This window comes from Chionomys nivalis (genome assembly GCF_950005125.1).
Source record: "Chionomys nivalis chromosome 23 unlocalized genomic scaffold, mChiNiv1.1 SUPER_23_unloc_1, whole genome shotgun sequence".
Taxonomy (NCBI): Eukaryota; Metazoa; Chordata; class Mammalia; order Rodentia; family Cricetidae; genus Chionomys; species Chionomys nivalis.
This window is the reverse complement of record NW_026646869.1, coordinates 2,635,749-2,653,427: the sequence shown is the minus strand read 5'-3', so window position 1 is coordinate 2,653,427 and position 17,679 is coordinate 2,635,749. Positions and strand designations below refer to the sequence as shown.

Below are 17,679 nucleotides of genomic sequence, written 5' to 3'. Positions count from 1 at the left end.
AGATGTGATTGGTTGATAGGTTCCCCATCCCTTAGAAGCTGAGTCATTGGTCCTGCTTGCTTTTTTGAAACACTTGTATGTATCCAAGTCTGACCTTGAACCCTGATCTTCCACCTCCCAATGCTGGGGTTATAGGAGTGCACTGCCAGCCTTGGTCCCTGCAAGTTTAAACTTAAAAACCACATAAGGTCAGTTGCTACAACAGTGTATCTTGCCAGGCTGCCGGAGGCACCACTTCAGAATCTGCATACTGACCTCCATGGAGAGTCACAGCCAGCCTCAGTAGCTACACAGACCAGTCCTCTACACTCACAAGGGGCTCTGATTCTTGTCTGTCCCCACCATTCCCACTCAGCGCCTATCTCCAGGCTCAGGGGAGCCTCACGTTGCTAGAGAACAAAAGGCAATGGCTATCTGGTGGTAACCCACGTCCTGGGGCCTCCCACCTGTGTCCTGATGCGCAGCCCAGAGCTGATCCAGTCCTTGCAGCTTCAGGCTACCCCCGGCAGCACCCAAACGCTGCCCACTCACCATCCTCCCTTCCTCAGTGAGAAGGGCACACCCTGGGTTGTCCTGGACTCTTCTCACTGGCCCATGTCCCAGCATAAAGCAGTCCTGAACGCACTATGTTCAAAGTAGACCCAGGACCTAACCATGTCTAGGCCTGATCTGAGCACACAGCTGGTGACACAGACCCGAGGCCAGCAGTATCTGCACCTGCAAGGTTCCCCCATCCCAACTCCACTTCCCATGTTCTGGGGACTGACTGTCCAAACAGGCTGGGGCACTGGACCAATGACTGGGGCTGTGGTTGCAGGACTTCAGTATGCCTTTACCACACTTTCTACTAAGAGACCACTAGAGGTGCCTGCTCACACTGACCATAGGTCCAGTTCCCCTGTGCAAAACCCTCCTCAGAAACTTCTTTGTTTTGGGGTGGGGGAGTGTGCATAGCACTAACCTAAGGCACCTCTACCTCTTTGCTCCTGTCCAGGAAATCTGCCCCACCAATAATGGTATGCTCATATTCTACTCTGCATCTCTGTGTGTTCAAACATTTACATAGCAAGGTCAGGCATGGTGGTCCACTCCTTTCACGACAGCACTCAGGAGGCAGAGGCTGGGAGATCTGTGAGCTCAAGGCCAGTCAGGGCTACACAGTGAGACCTCCCGACTCAGAGGAAGGGGGAAGAGAGGGAAGGACAGTAAATTTTACATAGCAAAATATTTTGAAAAAGAACTAATTCTACCTCTAGAAGCCACATGTGCCCCAGTGACAGAACACGGTGGCGGTAGCGGGTGAGGAGATCTGGGACTGACCCAGTACTTGTGATCCCTGCGAACTTGAACATTCCTAGATCCTCCCTGAGCCTGGCTTTTTGTCTGTACAAATGGGGCTAGCAGTAGCAGAGCGGGCTGCAGCCAGACACAGTGCACACGGGGCTCAGAAGTGTTGTTGCTCAAGGAAGAGGGGGGCAGCCCGAGGCTGGAATGTGAAATCAACTATGGGGTCCCAACCTCAACCATCTCAAGAAAATTTGGCCCCTCACCAGCTGGTGGGAAGGAGCCCTAACCTAGGGATACAGGGATGCCCTTCATAGTGATCGTCTGGTTGGCCTGCAGCCTTGACGGCTTCAAGCGGCCTTTGCTGTCACTGTAACTATGGCTGCACCTAAACTATCAGCTCTGTCTAATCTATGGACGAGCTAGAGAAAAAGGGTCGGCCTCCAGGCCAAGATGTGACATTGGCAGGTTAGACTGAGGTGGTGAGGCCAGGGCCCTCACGGACATCCTTATGAGAGACCACAGAGTTCTTGCTCAATCCTCCCATGTGTGAGGACGAGGCCGAGAGCAACAGGTGTGAATGAAGAAATAACCTCGTGCTGGGCGGTGGTGGCGCACACCTTTAATCCTAGCACTCGGGAGGCAGAGGCAGGCGGATCTCTGTGAGTTCAAGCCTGGTCTACAAGAGCTAGTTCCAGGACAGGCTCCAAAGCTACAGAGAAACCCTGTCTCGAAAAACCAAAACACAGCCTCATTAGGTCCTAGATCCTGGATGCCTTGAGTTGATATTTAGAGCTCAAACACTAATGTGTAAAACAGCCAACAGATTGCATTTTTGTTACCATATCCTGATGTAAAACACGAATCCTCTGAGTCTCAGTATCATCACATCCTTCCAAAGCTTCTTCACTGCAGAGTCTTCCTGTCATCCTCCACAGGCCAACAAGCGTTCAGATAACTAACTTCCTCCAGGCATACTGCCACACACACCTCTAATGCCAGCCAGCACAAAGGAAGCAGAAGCAGGTGGGTCTCTGTGAGTTCAAGAGCATCCTGGATCCTAGTCTGCAGAGTAAGACACTATCTCAGAGAGAGGGAGAGAGGGAGAGGAAGAAAGGGAGAGGGAGAGATTGGAGAGAGAGAGAGAAGAAGAAGAAGAAGAAGAAGAAGAAGAAGAGGAGGAGGAGGAGGAGGAGGAAGAAGAAGGAGGAGGAGGCGGAGGAGGGAAAGAAAGTTCCTTCTCCCTGCAGATCCTGAAATCAGACTTCATATTTTACACTCATTTTATTTTCTGGCTCCCCATCTGAAGTGCCAACTCCATGAGCATATGGCTACATGTGTCCTGGTCTATCCTCAGAACTTAAAAGAGAACTAGGCTCCAAGCATGTGCTAAGTACTAAACAGACAAAGAGCAAACATGCATGACAAGACATGACAGACCTGCAGCCTGGCCAGGAGTTGATGGTAGTGAAACAGGGTACAGAAGTCCACGTGAGTTGAGAATGCCTCCAAATCCGCTCTCTCTGCTGGGCTAGAGTGGAACTCCTGGTAGCCAGAAGAAAACCTCGTTAGGCTTCTTTCCTCTTCCTCCAGAGAAGGTTACCTCTCATGGTAACCCACACACAGGATGGGAACTCTGGACCAATTGTACAGCCGCAGTATACATCGCATAGGGAGAGCCCGAGGCTGGGCACCTGCTCCGCACTAATGTTAAACATTCCCAGAATGTGTGCCGTGTGGCAGGTGCTCTTTCTTGACAGAATCATCCCCCAGAGAAGAGAGAGGGTGAGTGGAGTTAGAACCCCAGTTTTTCAAAGGGGAAAACAGGCTCAGTGAAGCCATTTGCAGAGGGTCACGATAGGCCCACCTGGCTCCAGAGTGCCACATGAAGATAGTCATTATCCAGACAAATGTCCAAACCTGCCTGAGATTCAGTTTCCTTGTGAGCAGATGGCTATGGAGAATTTATTTATTTTTTGTGCATATGTGTTTTGACTGTGTGTATGTACGTGACACCACGTATATGCCTAGTGCCAACAGCCATCAGAAGAGGCCACTGAATCCCCTGGAACTAGAGAAATGCATGACTGTGAACTACCACGTGGGTGCTAGAAGCAGATCCTGGGTCTCCCGCAGAGTAACAAATGCTCTTATTATAAGCCATATTCCCAGCCCAACTATGGGAAATTTTAATGAGACCATATGTGCGCTATGTGCACGGGTACATAGTCTAGCATAGGACTTGGTATACATGGCAGGCAATCAATAAGTAACTTAGAGTAAGATCGTCTCAGCAGCGGTAGATCTGACAGTGATGGCGGGCTGAGAACTCAGACTCTCAGTACATCAGGAGTGAGGTAAGGCACTCACTCGGAGAGTCAGCCCAATGTGAGTCATTGCTCTGCTTTTAACCTCACCTGTAAAATGGGATGATGGTGGTCTTTCTTATTGAGTTGTTCTGATGGTTCTATACATGACAACCATGTAGCCATGGGCCACAGAGTAAGAACTCAAAGTGTGATAATAATAATTATTATTATAGATTTGAAGGTACGATTTTATTACATAGTAGAAAGTAATGATGAGGAGGACAGTTAAATCTATTTCAAGGGAAAACCTCAGGTCTCAGAGGGCCTGTTTAAAAGCCCGGAAGAAGCCCGGGTCTGGAGTTCATTAGGCAACTACCTCATCTTGGAGCTCTTGCCCCTGCATTCTAACTCTTCTGGCAACCACTGACATGCTAAGGGACAAGGAACTACAACTCCCAGGATGCGCTAGAGCAGGCCTCAATAGCAGGTATAGTGGTGCAGTCGCAAGGTCGGCTGGAAATTGTAGTCCCCAGGCTCAGACCACTGGTGGGCAGTACCTGTATCAGGAGGCGGAGCAGCTGCTCCTTGGAGAATGGAATGAAGCGCTCGCGGTACTGCTGGGCCCAGTCGCGGGGCTCCGTGGGGTTCCACATCTTTCGGTACACCCCCATCTTGTTCGCCAGGGACGACAGAGCCCGGGGAGTCCCAAGAAGAGCAGGCACCAGGGACCATACTCGGACCTTGGACCCCCAGGTCACATGCAACATGGCCAGCCCCCTTTCCCAGAGCCTAAACATAAGCAAATGAGGGGGTGTCAAAGGTCAGTTGGAGGCAGTACCTCCACGCATCCCGCCCTTCGGGGGGGGGGGGGGGACAGTCTCTATCTTAGCTTTCTTGTCCGGTTCCTTCTACACTGCACGTTTAGGTGGGTTACAGACTAGGGGCAGAGGTCGTAGTTTGGAACATTTTGCAGGCTCAGGGGCTCTGTAGTGGTACAGGTGGTTTCTGCGGAGCTTTGACAGCGAGGTGAATCTCAGGAGTGTTGAGAAACCAGGAAAAGTTAATAGCGGGTGCTGGGCCGTCCTCCCTGGGCCATGCAATCCCCCACCCTTCCCTCACCTTAGCCGACGCGCGACTGTCATTGAGTCTTCTGCGCATGTGCACGAAGAGATCCTGGGCCCAGAGGATAGGCTTCAGCAAACAGACGCATGCGCAGAGCCTGGGTCTTTGAAACCATTTTTTTTTTTTTAAAAGAGCCTTTATCTCAATTACGCATGCTTCACCGCTAATCTGTGTTTACGTATGCGCACGCGCCAAAGAAGCGTCACCCGGCCCGCTATTTCAAAGAGAGAGGCGGGGCGGGTGCGACAAGTCCGGAGGCTGGGGCGGGTCGGGCCCTCGAGCGCGCGCCCGGCCAACGGCGACCCGGCCAACGTCGGCCAAGGCCACGCCCATCCTCTAGTCAGCTCGGATAGGTGGAAAAGAAAGGGCGGGACTTGGGTGCAGCCAATCACCTGTAGAGAACAGAAAAGGCGGATAAAGAGGACCCAAAAGGAGGCTAGAGGTGTCGGGGAGCGGGAGAGGAGGGCAGGCAGACGAGGATTCTAGCTCCCAGAGGTGAACGCTGGTCCTCGGCCCTCGGAGAATAGGTGGTCCTCGGCCCTCGGAGAATAGGTGGTCCTGGGACCTCGGAGAATAGGTGGTTCTGGGCCCTCGGAGAATAGGTGGTCCTGGGCCCTCGGAGAATAGGTGGTCCTCGGCCCTCGGAGAATAGATGGTTCTGGGCCCTTGGAGAATAGATGGTCCTCGGCCCTCGGAGAATAGGTGGTCCTCGGCCCTCGGAGAATAGGTGGTCCTCCTCCGGCAGCGCCCCCCTGGGGTGAGAGAAGGCCCTGTTCCAAGAAGGTTGTCCCGTGAGTGGGGGTTGACAGACCAGACCCCAGTATGAGACAATGTGTCTTCCTGAGACAGAGCTAAAGCCTAAGCAAGGCTCATGTTATGGGAAATGACCCAAGTCAGGGAATATCTCAGATATGCCTGGGCCCTCCACGGCCTTCTATGCCAAGGGAGCTAGCTACACTCCCTCCGGGACTCTCGTCTACAACCCTCCTCACTAGTGTCCCATGTCCTGGGGTCCCTAACCACTCTGAGGACCCAGCAGGTCTGTCACCCTCATCACCCTCATCCTGTATTCCCAATACCAGGGTCTTCAGAACCCTTATCAGTTTCTGAGATCTCCAACTCCTGAGTCCTTGAGCCTACTTCCAACTTCTAGGACCTGGGTTGCCATTCCCAGAACCTACTACCCCAGCACCCAGGACCACCCAGCAGGTTCTCACCCCATATTCCTGACTACTGAAAACTGAAGCAACCCCTTCACCCTCTTCCCCTCTCTTCCTAAAGCTCCTAACAGCCCCTCGGTCCGTCCTTCCCCGCCTTGGGAGTCCAGTTCAGGGGACCCTCAGTCTCAAACTGGCTGCCACCTCTGGACACCCAGTCCTCCCTTGACACCAGACGCTGACTCCAGCCTCCACCCTACCCAAGCCTGAACCAATGCTCCCACCTCCCAGCACCCCGACTCAGACATTCCCATTTGTGTTGTCTTGCAGCAATTGAGCCCTGGGGTGGGCTTGAAGCATACAAACAGCGGTGCCCAGAAAGCAGCACCCAACACCTCTGCCCCCACCTCCCAGGACACCCAAAGAAAAGCAGCCACCATGCATCTCCCTGAAAGCCTGCAGGACCTGGCAGACAGTGAAACTGTCCGCTTTCTGAAGAGACCAAAGAGCATCTCAAGGGTCTGCGGAGGGGTGAGACCCTGCGGATCAGTTCTCAGATCGGGAAGAGGGAGGGGTCAGATAGGGAAAAAAAGCACACAGGAGCCTAAAGCTGAAGCCACCTTTTACTGAGGATCTGGTCATGTGACTAGCCATTCTCAATACCAGTTAACTCACCACAAGAAAGGACCCCACAAACTTGAGCATGATTTGTAATAGCAGCACATGAGAGACTGCAGGAGGAGAATTGTCATGGGTTTGAGGCCAGTCTAGGTGACAGTGTAGAAAAGGAAAAAAGTGAAAAAGAACCCTTTAAAGGAGAAGAAAGATACCCCTCCCCCCCAAAAAACCCCATAATTTTGATAAATGGAATCAGAGCATTTGAAGACTGCTTGCCCAGTGGGGTAGCCACAAACCACATGAGCTACTCCAATTCCAACTAATTTAATTCAGATAGCATTCTACATTCAGTGTGTCTATATTTCAGGGGCTGAGCTGCTGCAAGTACCTCGTGGCTTTCCCATTGGACATCATAGGTTCAGGACATTTTCATCATGCCAGAAAATTCCATTAACCAGCATCATTAAAGTTAACACAGAAAGGGACAGTACCATTGCGTTCTATGAGATACCCATTCATTTTCCATTTCCCAGGTGGGGATGGGGAAAACAGGGTCTGAGGTCTATTTCAAACAGGAAAAGATCTACAGATGGGAAGAAGACAGTATGCAACAGATTCAGGCATTGGGTGTGAGTGGTCACTGTCAGGCATGGGGCTGACGCTTTCTGTGCACCCTTTAGTCACCACCATATCCCCAGAGAGTCAGGACACTCATGCTGTGTGGCCTTGACATGGAACGAATCACTGACTCTCAACATCAGTACCGAAGTCATCTATCTATGTGTATGGGCTTAGCCTGCACTGCTTCCTTCTCTTTTAAATTATTTGAATGTGCCTGCATGAGTTTATGCGCACCACATGCATATAGGCACTGGTGAGGCTAGAGAGTGCCAGATCATCTGGAAGTGCAGTCAGAGCTGACAGTCGGGGCTTCTGGGAACCGAAACCTGGATCCTCTGTAAGCACAGCGTCTTAGTTACTGTTCTATTGCTGTGAAAAGGCACCATAGCCAAGGCAACTTATACAAGAAAGCATTTAATTGAAGGCCTGCTTAGAGTTTCAGAGGGTGAGTCCATGAACATCAGGGCAGGGAGCAAGGCAGCAAGCAGGTATGCATGTATGCATGCATGGAGCTGGAGCAGTGGCTGAGAGCCTGCAAGTTAGAGGCAGAAAGAGCAAACAGGAATGGCATGGGCTTTTGAAACCTCAAAGTCCGCCCCTAGTGGCACACCTCCTCCAACAAGGCCACACCTCCTAATCCTTACCAAATAGTTCCTCCTACTAGGGAACAAGCATTCAAATATATGAGCCTGGCCAAGGCATAGTGGTACACATCTTTAATTCTAACCCTCAGAAAGCAGAGGCAGGAGGATCTCTGTGAGTTCGAGGCCAGCATAGTTTACACAGCAAACTCCAAGACAGCCAAAGCTACATAGAGAGACCCTGTCTCAAACAAACATCAAACATGTGAGTCCATGGGGGCCATTCCCATTCAAATAACCCAGGCAGTACATCCTCTTAACCACTGAGCCATCTCATGGTCATGCCCCCACACACCCTCTTTTTCGTCTGGGATGTCTTTTGTATATTTTTGTTGTTTGAGACAGGCTCTAATTTTGTAGTCTAACCAGGCTGGCCTTGAATTCATAACAGAGCTTCTGTTTGAGCCTCCCTGAGTGCCGGGATATAGGCATGAGCCACCCATGCTCAACCAGCCTGTTCTGCTTCTGTTGTTTTCCCCAACGATGAGATCTGGTTAGGGTCATGGGAGCAGGAACCATCCTTCTGACCTGGTTCTGCAGTGAGAGTCTCCCCAGGTTCCCAATCCAGAGTATCCAGACTATCTTCTCTCTGTCCTCTGGATCAATTCAGACAGGCCTAACTTTGAGTCTTAGCCTATATGTCCGTCAGAGGGACAAACTACCCTGTTGGTTGGGCTGCCCCAGGCATAGCCAGCAGCAGCAGCAGCAGCAGCAGCAGCAGCAGCAGCAGCTCCTTTCCTTCCCAGAAATGACCCTTTGGCTCACTAACTTACATGGTCAGACTGTGGCCTGACACATCCGTCTTCTCTGAACCCGTGTCCTCATCTGTAACAAAAGTGCCCAATACCCCCACTCCTGGGCAGGATTGCTGTGAAGATGAGACAAAGCAATACATATACACGCTGACTAGCAGGGGGCTGGCAAATGCTGAGCTCTCCTTAAATAGCAAGTATTGTCACTGAAATAATTCTCAACTGTGAGGGAGGAGAGGGCTCGAGGAACCTGGGATGACAGGAACTGGTGCACGCTGTCTTTTATTGTCAGAAGAGGGGACTTACGACTGTCACACACTGCTCACTGGTGCCTTCTCTCCTCACCCCAACCTATGACAAGGACATATTAATATGTATAATCCAAGGGGAAACTGAGACTCCCAGATGGAGGTTGAGTGATCAATCTGTCAAGGTCATTACCCACCAGATGAAGAGGTCAAACTCAGATCCACTCACTGTCTCCAGTGCCTGGACAGGGGTAGCAGGCATGAAGGAGCAGGGAGCCCAGCTGGTATGGCCAAGGGCAAGCCAGGGAGAAGGCAGCCAGCCATGCTAGACCTTGTGGTCATGGACTTTGCCTGGGCTCCCATCCTCCCTCCCCAACAGTCTCCTTCCCCTGGCCTAGTTCCTCAGTGGGAGTCTCTGGGCAGCTGGTATTCGTGTCCTCCGTGCTCCTTGCCAGCTGGTATCTGAACTCATGAATCTTTGTTCCCCTCCTAGAGACAAGCGAAGGAGGGTGCTGGAAGAAACGGGTCTCAGCCTTCAAGGAAATAGGATCCCCAGCTAGTTGATGCCCCTCCCCACATTTCCAATGCCCTAGGCTCCACTGCCCCAGAAGTCAGGAGGGCTGGACTCAAGCCCCACCCTAGAGCAGCTAACTTTAAGGGTCTGCTTCCTCTCTAGTGAGTCCTGTGAACCAGTATTGTCCTGAGCACTTCCCAGACCTGAGCCCCCACTGTTCTCCACAACATAAACACACGGGGAAGCTGAGGTCCGATGGTCTGAGTGCCTGCTCAAAGCTATGCAGCTTTGCAGAGTCAGAAACGTGTGGCTCTTTCTGCTGTGTTGTAGTGTGGCAGGGAATTAACAATGTGTACTTCCCTTTGTGAGGTGGTACACACTTCCAGGGAGGAGCACGGGTAAAAAGAATGAGTTCAAAAATAATTGATGTGCCCTCCAGTTCTTTCCTGGCCTCATCTTGGCATGAGCAGTGTGCTTCCTCAAGACTGAGCCTTAGCTCCCAGACCAGTGGTCCTCACCCTTCCTAGTGCCGTGTCACGAAATCATCTCATTGCAACTTCATAACTGTAATTCTACTGTTATGAATCGTAATGTAGGAAAGGTTGAGAACCATTGTCCCAGACCATCTTACAGCCTTCCTTCATGAACTTAACTAGAAAGTACTTGGCAAGAAGAGAGACTAGCCGGGCGGTGGTGGCGCACGCCTTTAATCCCAGCACTCGGGAGGCAGAGGCAGGCGGATCTCTGTGAGTTCGAGACCAGCCTGGTCTACAAGAGCTAGTTCCAGGACAGGCACCAAAAACTACAGAGAAACCCTGTCTCGAAAAACAAAAACAAAAACAAAAACAAAAAAAAAAGAAGAGAGACTAGTTATTTTTATTACAAAGCAATAACTGGAGCAATAAAAGGAGAGAGAGGAAGACACGACAAAGGCAGGTGATTAGGGAAGGCTTTTACCTCACCCCACACACTGAAGGGCACGGAAAGAGGTACTCTTCACACATTAATGTAGGTCCTACCTGCACTACTGCAAACATACACACCCCTGCAGAACCTGTGCCTGGGAATTCAAATCTTATCAAAATTTTCGTTTTTCTTCTGCACAACTTCCCATTGTTTACAGTTAGAGCCAAAATGTCTCTGAAATCCTCAGGGCTCTGTTCTCCCTCCCAGCCTGCTCTGTGAATTTCTCTCTCACCCTCACCCTTTATACAGTCCATCGGCCACAGGACCCTTAGAACTTCCCCAATCCCTGGGTCTGGCCCTAGCTATCTTAGGACCCTTCCATGCTCGAAGAAATTCTTTTTTTTTCCCATTTTTTATTGATATTTATTGAGCTCTACATTTTTTCTGCTCCCTCCCTGACTCTCACTCTCCCCTCCCCCCTTCAACTCTCCCCCAAGGTCCCCATGCTCCCAACTTACTCAGGAGATCTTGTCTTTTTATACTTTCTACTTCCCATATAGATTAGATCTACGTAAGTCTCTCTTAGTGTCTGCATTGTTGTCTAAGTTCTTTGGGATTGTGGTTTTATAGGCTGGCTTTCTTTGCTTTATGTTTAAAAACCAGCTATGAGTGAGTACATGTGATAATTGTCTTTCTGTGTCTGGGTTACCTCACTCAAAATAATGTTTTCTAGCTCCATCCATTTGCCTGTAAAATTCAAGCTGTCATTTTTTTCTGTTGTGTAGTACTCCATTGTGTAACCGTACCACATTTTCCTCATCCATTCTTCGGTCAAAGGGCATTTAGGTTGTTTCCAGGTTCTGGCTGTGACAAACAAAGCTGCTGTGAACATAGTTGAACACATGTCCTGCTCAAAGAAATTCTAACAAGGGGCTAAAAAGATGGCTCTTGTTTTTCCAGAGGACCCAAGTTTAACTCTGACCACCCAAATAGTGGCTCACAACCATCCTTAACTCTAGTTCCAGGGGATCTAATGCCCTCTTCTGACTTGAATGCACCAGAGACACAACTGGTACGTGCATACATCCAGGTTAAACACTCATACACATAAACACAACTGGTACGTGCATACATCCAGGCTAAACACTCATAAACACAACTGGTATGTGCATACATCCAGGCTAAACACTCATACATATAAACACAATTGGTACGTGCATACATCCAGGCTAAACACTCATACATATAAACACAACTGGTATGTGCATACATCCAGGCTAAACACTCATACATGTAAAGTAGATCTTAGAATTAAAAAATTCAAATGAGAGTTTTAACTGTCACACCTCCTTGGGTGTGATGTTGCGGTCTTTGAGCACTAGCTCTTGCCTGCATAGATGTCCTGCATATCAGATGTTTACATTACAATTCACAGCAGTAGCAAAATTACATCTATGAAGTAGCAACTAAAATGATTTTATGGTTTGGGGTCACCGCAGCATGAGGAGTTCGTATAAAGGGTCACAGCTTTACGAAGGTTGTGAGCCACTGGTATAGGCATGTACCACCATGCCTTGCAAAACTCCCTTAACATCCAGATCTCAACTTACTACTTTCTAAATTCAGCCCCAGAACTTTGGTTTCCACCCAAACTTCAGCTCTTGTCCACTCTGCTCTGACCTGACTCCCCAGCATGCAGACTTACCCCTCAGCCAGCTAACTCTACAGCACCCGAAGGCTTTTTCCAAACTGCAAGCTGATCCTGCCCTGCCCTGCTCACAGCCTTCCAAGCAATGGTCCCGCTACTCAACGCTTCTCATCCTGGAGCATTCCATGAAGAATGTCTGCTGGACCAACTTCCCTTTCTACCCAGTAGACACACAAAGGTTCCTTCCATGCCTGACATATGGCTTGCCACACTGCAGTATGACGGGGCTTCAGTCTCCCACAGGTTTGCGCTAATAGGAGCCTCTGCTCTCAAGGCTGGTTCCAGCATGAGGCAGGCAGACCGTGAAAGATGAAGAACCGTATGGTCGGGGTTCAAGTGGATGCTCTGCTGCTCACTAGCTGAAAACTCATCCAGTTCCTTGTCCTCAGTGCCTCAGACTTATTATCAGAAAAGTTGTGGGTGGTTATAGCGCCACCTCAGAGAACGCAGGTGCACGGGTGTGGACGCAGTTACCAAGGCAATGCTGTAGTGCTTTTTAAAGAATTCTTAAGCAGGGGGCTGGAGAGATGGCTCAGAGGTTAAGAGCACTGCCTGCTCTTCCAAAGGTCCTGAGTTCAATTCCCAGCAACCACATGGTGGCTCACAACCATCTGAAATGAGATCTGATGCCCTCTTCTGGCTGCAGACACACAGAATATCGTATACATAATAAATAAATATTTAAAAAAAAAAAAAAGAATTCTTAAGCAAAAACTAGGTGCCTATAATCCCAGAACTTGGGAGGCTGAGGCAGGAAGATGACTATGAGCTCAAGGTCAGCCAGGGCTGCTTGTGAAATCCTGTCTCAAAAAAAAAAAAAAAATCCCAAAGTAAAAAGTCAAAATGTTGACATTTTAATTCTGTAGTCAGTACTGCATGTCTGTTATGCCTTTGAACATTTTTGATATCTTTTAATTATTTCACAAGTTTATTTCAAAAAATGAATTGGGTGAGGAGGGAGCTGGAAGATGGCTTGGCAGCTAAGAGTACTTGCTACTCTTGCAGAGAATCTGAGTTTGGTTCCCACCACCTACCTCACAACTACTTATAACACCAGCTCCAGGGGATCCAATACCTTCTCACTTCCACAGGCAAGCAGGCACACACACACGCATACAAGCATATACACAGAGCATAGACATGGCCAAACATGCATAGTTTAAAATCCTTTAAAAATGATTTGGGAGCTGAAAAAATGGCTCCGCTGTTGTGAGTACTAGCTGCTATTCCGGAGGTCCCAGGTTCAATTCTCAACAGACATAGGGTGGCTTACAGACCATCTGTAACTCCAGTTCTCCCATGGGCATTGCATACATGTAGTTTGCAGACATACAGACAAAATACCCACACATGTTAAATTAATAAATTTAAAAGTTAAAAAGATGAACTGAGTAGTGGTGGTGCATTCCTTTAAACCCAGCACTTGGGAGGCAGAGGCAGGCGGATCTCTCTGAGTTCGAGGCCAGCCTGGTCTACAGAGGGAGTTCTAGGACAGCTAGGGATACATAGAGAAACTCTTTCTCAAAACACCAAAATAATAATAATAATAATAAATTAGCTGGGCAGTGGTGGCACACTCCTTTAATCCCAGCACTCAGGAGGCAGAGGCAGGTGAATCTCTGTGAGTTCAGGGCCAGCCAGAGAAACCATGTCTTTAAATAAATACATACATACATACATACATACATACATACATACATACATACATACTAATTGGGACTGAACACTGTAGGAGGAGGCCACCTGTTTGTCCCAGCCACCCAGTTTGGGACACAGAAACTATTATTTAAATCACTGCTTGGCCCATTAGCTCTAGCTTCTTATTGGCTAACTCTTACATCTTAATGGAACCTATCTCCATTAATCTGTGCATCACCACGAGGTCCTGGCCTACCAGCAAAGTTTGAGCACATCTATCTCCAATGGTGGCTCCGTGGCTTCTCTCTGACTCCAACTTCTCTCTCCCAGAATTCAGCTTAGTTTTCCCCACCTAGCTCTGTTCCCCTATAGCTCTGCTATAGGCCCAAATAAATACAGTTCCTATATTTATCAATGGTAAGCACAGCACACAGAGGGGAATCCCACATCAGAACACAGGGCTCAGTGGTAGAGTGCTTCACTAACATGAAAAGGCCCTGGTGTCAGCCCTCAGCACTGGGTGGAAGGGAGAGGAGGGGGACACCTCTTAGTAGGGCTTGTACCCTGAACAAGGGTGGTGACAGGAGAGTACAGAACAGAGCAAGGATGAGGGGACAAAGATTAAGTTAGCTAAGGCAAGAGTGCATTGGAAGCCACGGTGATGGGCTAGAATTGGGGCACTGGGGAGCCTTGAGGGACTGCAAGCCAGAAGAGCAGAGGGGAGACTGGGATGAGGGTAGGGAAAGGATGAGGCCAGAGCCTGGATGGAGGAAAGGAGATGAAGGGCAGACACAGGGCTCTGAGGCAGTATCAGGGGCAGCTGCAGAATGCCCCATACCCAGAGTGTCACCCAAAGGGAAAGACATCTGGAAGGAGGCACTGAGTTCCACCCTGTCTGCTGTGGTTCACAGGTCTTTTCCCTGGTCATCTTTTCCTCTCTACTAATTGATGGTTACCAGAACAGGGCAGAGTCTCCTGAGCTCCACTGTGTCTTCAACCGCAATTACGTGGCCTGCGCCTTCGCAGTAAGAGCTGGCTTCCTGTCCTTCCTCAGCAGCTTGGTCTTCCTTGCCCTAGACGCCCATGAGAACCGTATCATAGAAAGCGGCTCTAAGACAGCCTTCCGGCTCTTAGACCTCATCCTGGCCGGTGAGTCCCAGGGGAGCATGCAGAGCACCCTTCTCTTCAGCCCTCCCAGGATCCCCAGTGCCTACAGGTCCCAGTCCTGGGTCCACCCTGCCAAACCTGTGCCTGATGGTCCTCCCACTGTGAGGGTCTGACTCCATGGCTCCTCCCAGAAGCATCTTCTAGTCCTTCCTTCCCATCCCCTCCTTGCCTCTAGCCCAAGCTGCTGCTTCCTCTCATTTCACTCCCTGGCTCACTGAGCACAGTCTGGAAAGCCCACCCCATGGTGGAAATTTGATTCAGAGCACTGAGCCAGATGGACCCACAGTGAAAGTTAGGATGAGACTCTACCTTGCAGGGGTTTCTGGTGTGGAATGAGTTAAGGGGTGCCTAGAGTCATGTGGACACCTGCTGAGCACTTCCCACTGTTAGGCACACCATTAAGGTATGAGCCTCCTCTTCTCCAGTTCTAAGACAGCCCTTGGGGTAAGTCCTGCTCATCTTATTTTACAAGAAAAGCAGAGGCTGCGGTAGTCATCTGACTGTGCCACTGCTGCCCAGTGGATGGCAAGCCCCCCTGTGCTTTATAACCGTGCTGTAGATCTGTAGAGCTCCGCACACAGAAATATAACTCTATACCATGCTGTAGATCTGTAGAGCTCGCACACAAAAACATAACTCTATACCATGCCGTAGATCTGTAGAGCTCTGCACACAGAAATATAACTCTATACCATGCTGTAGATCTGTAGAGCTTGGCACACAGAAATATAACTCTATAACAGTGCTGTAGAATCTGTAGAGCCTAGCACACAGAAATATAACTCTATACCATGCTGTAGATCTGTAGAGATCACACACAGAAATATAGCTCTATAACCGTGCTATAGAATCTGTAGAGATCAGCACACAGAAATATAGCTCTATAACCGTGCTGTAGATCTGTAGAGCTCAGCACACAGAAATATAACTCTATACCATGCTGTAGAATCTGTAGAGCTCAGCACACAGAAATATAACTATACCATGCTGTAGATCTGTAGAGCTTGGCACACAGAAATATAACTCTATACCATGCTGTAGATCTGTAGAGCTCAGCACACAGAAATATAACTCTATAACAGTGCTGTAGATCTGTAGAGCTCAGCACACAGAAATATAACTCTATACCATGCTGTAGATCTGTAGAGCTCAGCACACAGAAATATAACTCTATACCATGCTGTAGATCTGTAGAGCTCAGCACACAGAAATATAACTCTATACCATGCTGTAGATCTGTAGAGCTCAGCACACAGAAATATAACTCTATACCATGCTGTAGAATCTGTAGAGCTCAGCACACAGAAATATAACTCTATAACCGTGCTATAGAATCTATAGAGCGGGGGCTGGAGAGATGGCTCAGAGGTTAAGAGCTTCGCCTGCTCTACCAAAGGTCCTGAGTTCAGTTCCCAGCAAACACATGGTGGCTCACAACCATCTGTAATGGGGTCTGGAGCCATTTTCTGGCTTGCAGGCATAGACACAGACAAAATATTCTATACATAATAAATAAATAAATAAATAAATATTTAGAATCTATAGAGCTCAGCACACAGAAATATAACTCTATACCATGCTGTAGAATCTGTAGAGCTCAGCACACAGAAATATAACTCTATACCATGCTGTAGATCTGTAGAGCTCGGCACACAGAAAGCCCACATTTTATACCCAGGCCCTCAGATCCTCTTTAAACTATCTCTCTTCCCCTCCCCAGAAGCCATTCCCAGCTCCTCAGAGCCAGAGACTGCTTCTGTCAGAGAAGCTCTTCACTGAGAAGGGGCTGTCCTCTCTCAAGGCCCCCAGCACATGACATGTGGCTGTCCTCTATAAAGGCCCCCAGCAAATGAGTTGTCTCTGTCCTCTATGAAGGCCCCCAGCACATGAGATGTGGCTGTCCTCTATGAAGGCCCCCAGCGCATGAGATGTGGCTGTCCTCTATGAAGGCCCCCAGCGCATGAGATGTGGCTGTCCTCTATGAAGGCCCCCAGCGCATGAGATGTGGCTGGCCTCTATGAAGGCCCCCAGCGCATGAGATGTGGCTGGCCTCTATGAAGGCCCCCAGCGCATGAGATGTGGCTGGCCTCTATGAAGGCCCCCAGTGCATGAGATGTGGCTGGCCTCTATGAAGGCCCCCAGCGCATGAGATGTGGCTGGCCTACAAGGAACTGGGCTTCTTAGAGCCGCTGATGAAGCTGACACTAGATGTAGCTCCAGCTCTGTATTAGATGTGGGAATGCCACTCCAGAAGTTGACTTTTGGGGACACTTGAGGAATTTAGATTGGCACTGGTGGGGGGTGTCACAGGACTCCCTAACCCATCCCTAGCACACTTGGCCTGTGCCCCAGCATGCTTACCCTCTTTTCTTCCCTCGCCCCTCTAGTCATCTGGGCAGGTGTCTGGTTTGGGGCCTTCTGCTTCCTAGCCAACCAGTGGCAGCATTCGAATTCCAAGCATTTCCTCACGGGGAACAGCAGCCCCAAGGCAGCCATTGCCTTTGCTTTCTTCTCCGTCCCTGTCTGGGTAAGGACAAGCCCTGGCACCCCTCCAGGGTGGGTTGGGAGGGCTACAACCAGGACTCTCCCCGGGCCTCTGCTGTCATCCTCCGAGCCTACCTTCCTCAGGCATCCCCATCTTGGGTACTGTTGCACTGTGAGCAGACAGCTATCCACTGCATCCCCTAGGCCAGCTCCTGGGTCTCCCTGTCTTCCCGTTCCATCCCAGCCAACTTAAATCCTACCCTTTCCTGCCCACAGATATTCCAGGCGTACCTGGCCTTCCAGGACCTCCGAAATGAGGCTCCATTCCCCTACAAGCGCTCCCAGGATGAGGGTGCTGTGGTGCTGAACACCCTTTCCCCGTCATCCACCAGTAGTCCTGCCAACCCTCCCACCACAGGCCCCAACAGTGTGAGTTACAGCAGCTCAGCCCTGTCCCCCTACCTGACTACTCCAAAGGCCCCCCGCCTGGCTATGATGCCAGACAGCTGA

General features: G+C 49.7%; 2 protein-coding genes across 2 annotated transcripts in view; one reads left to right on the top strand and one right to left on the bottom strand.

Annotated features, from left to right (window-relative positions):
• Nucleotides 1-5,002, bottom strand: part of Tmem143 (transmembrane protein 143) — a 16,822-nt gene extending 11,820 nt beyond the window's left edge. The window contains exons 1-3 of the mRNA XM_057761110.1: nt 4,713-5,002; nt 4,151-4,382; nt 2,725-2,829 (exon numbers count right to left, since the gene is read on the bottom strand). Coding sequence (XP_057617093.1) covers nt 2,725-2,829; nt 4,151-4,382; nt 4,713-4,735 — 360 coding nt within the window. The 5' untranslated portion in view covers nt 4,736-5,002. The remainder of the gene's footprint in view (nt 1-2,724; nt 2,830-4,150; nt 4,383-4,712) is intronic.
• Syngr4 (synaptogyrin 4) lies at nt 4,241-17,679 on the top strand. Its single transcript, XM_057761111.1, has 5 exons — nt 4,241-4,413; nt 6,203-6,403; nt 14,430-14,667; nt 17,073-17,212; nt 17,446-17,679. The coding sequence occupies exons 2-5, from the start codon at nt 6,311-6,313 to the stop codon at nt 17,677-17,679; spliced, it is 705 nt and encodes a 234-aa protein (XP_057617094.1). The 5' UTR covers nt 4,241-4,413; nt 6,203-6,310.

Bases quoted from the DNA above. Each gene is read 5' to 3' on its own strand.
- Syngr4 (XM_057761111.1), top strand. From the start codon at position 6,311: ATGCATCTCCCTGAAAGCCTGCAGGACCTGGCAGACAGTGAAACTGTC. The intron at 6,404-14,429 runs GTGAGACCCTGC...TGTGGTTCACAG, and splicing joins TCTCAAGGGTCTGCGGAGGG to GTCTTTTCCCTGGTCATCTT. The intron at 17,213-17,445 runs GTAAGGACAAGC...TCCTGCCCACAG, and splicing joins TCTTCTCCGTCCCTGTCTGG to ATATTCCAGGCGTACCTGGC.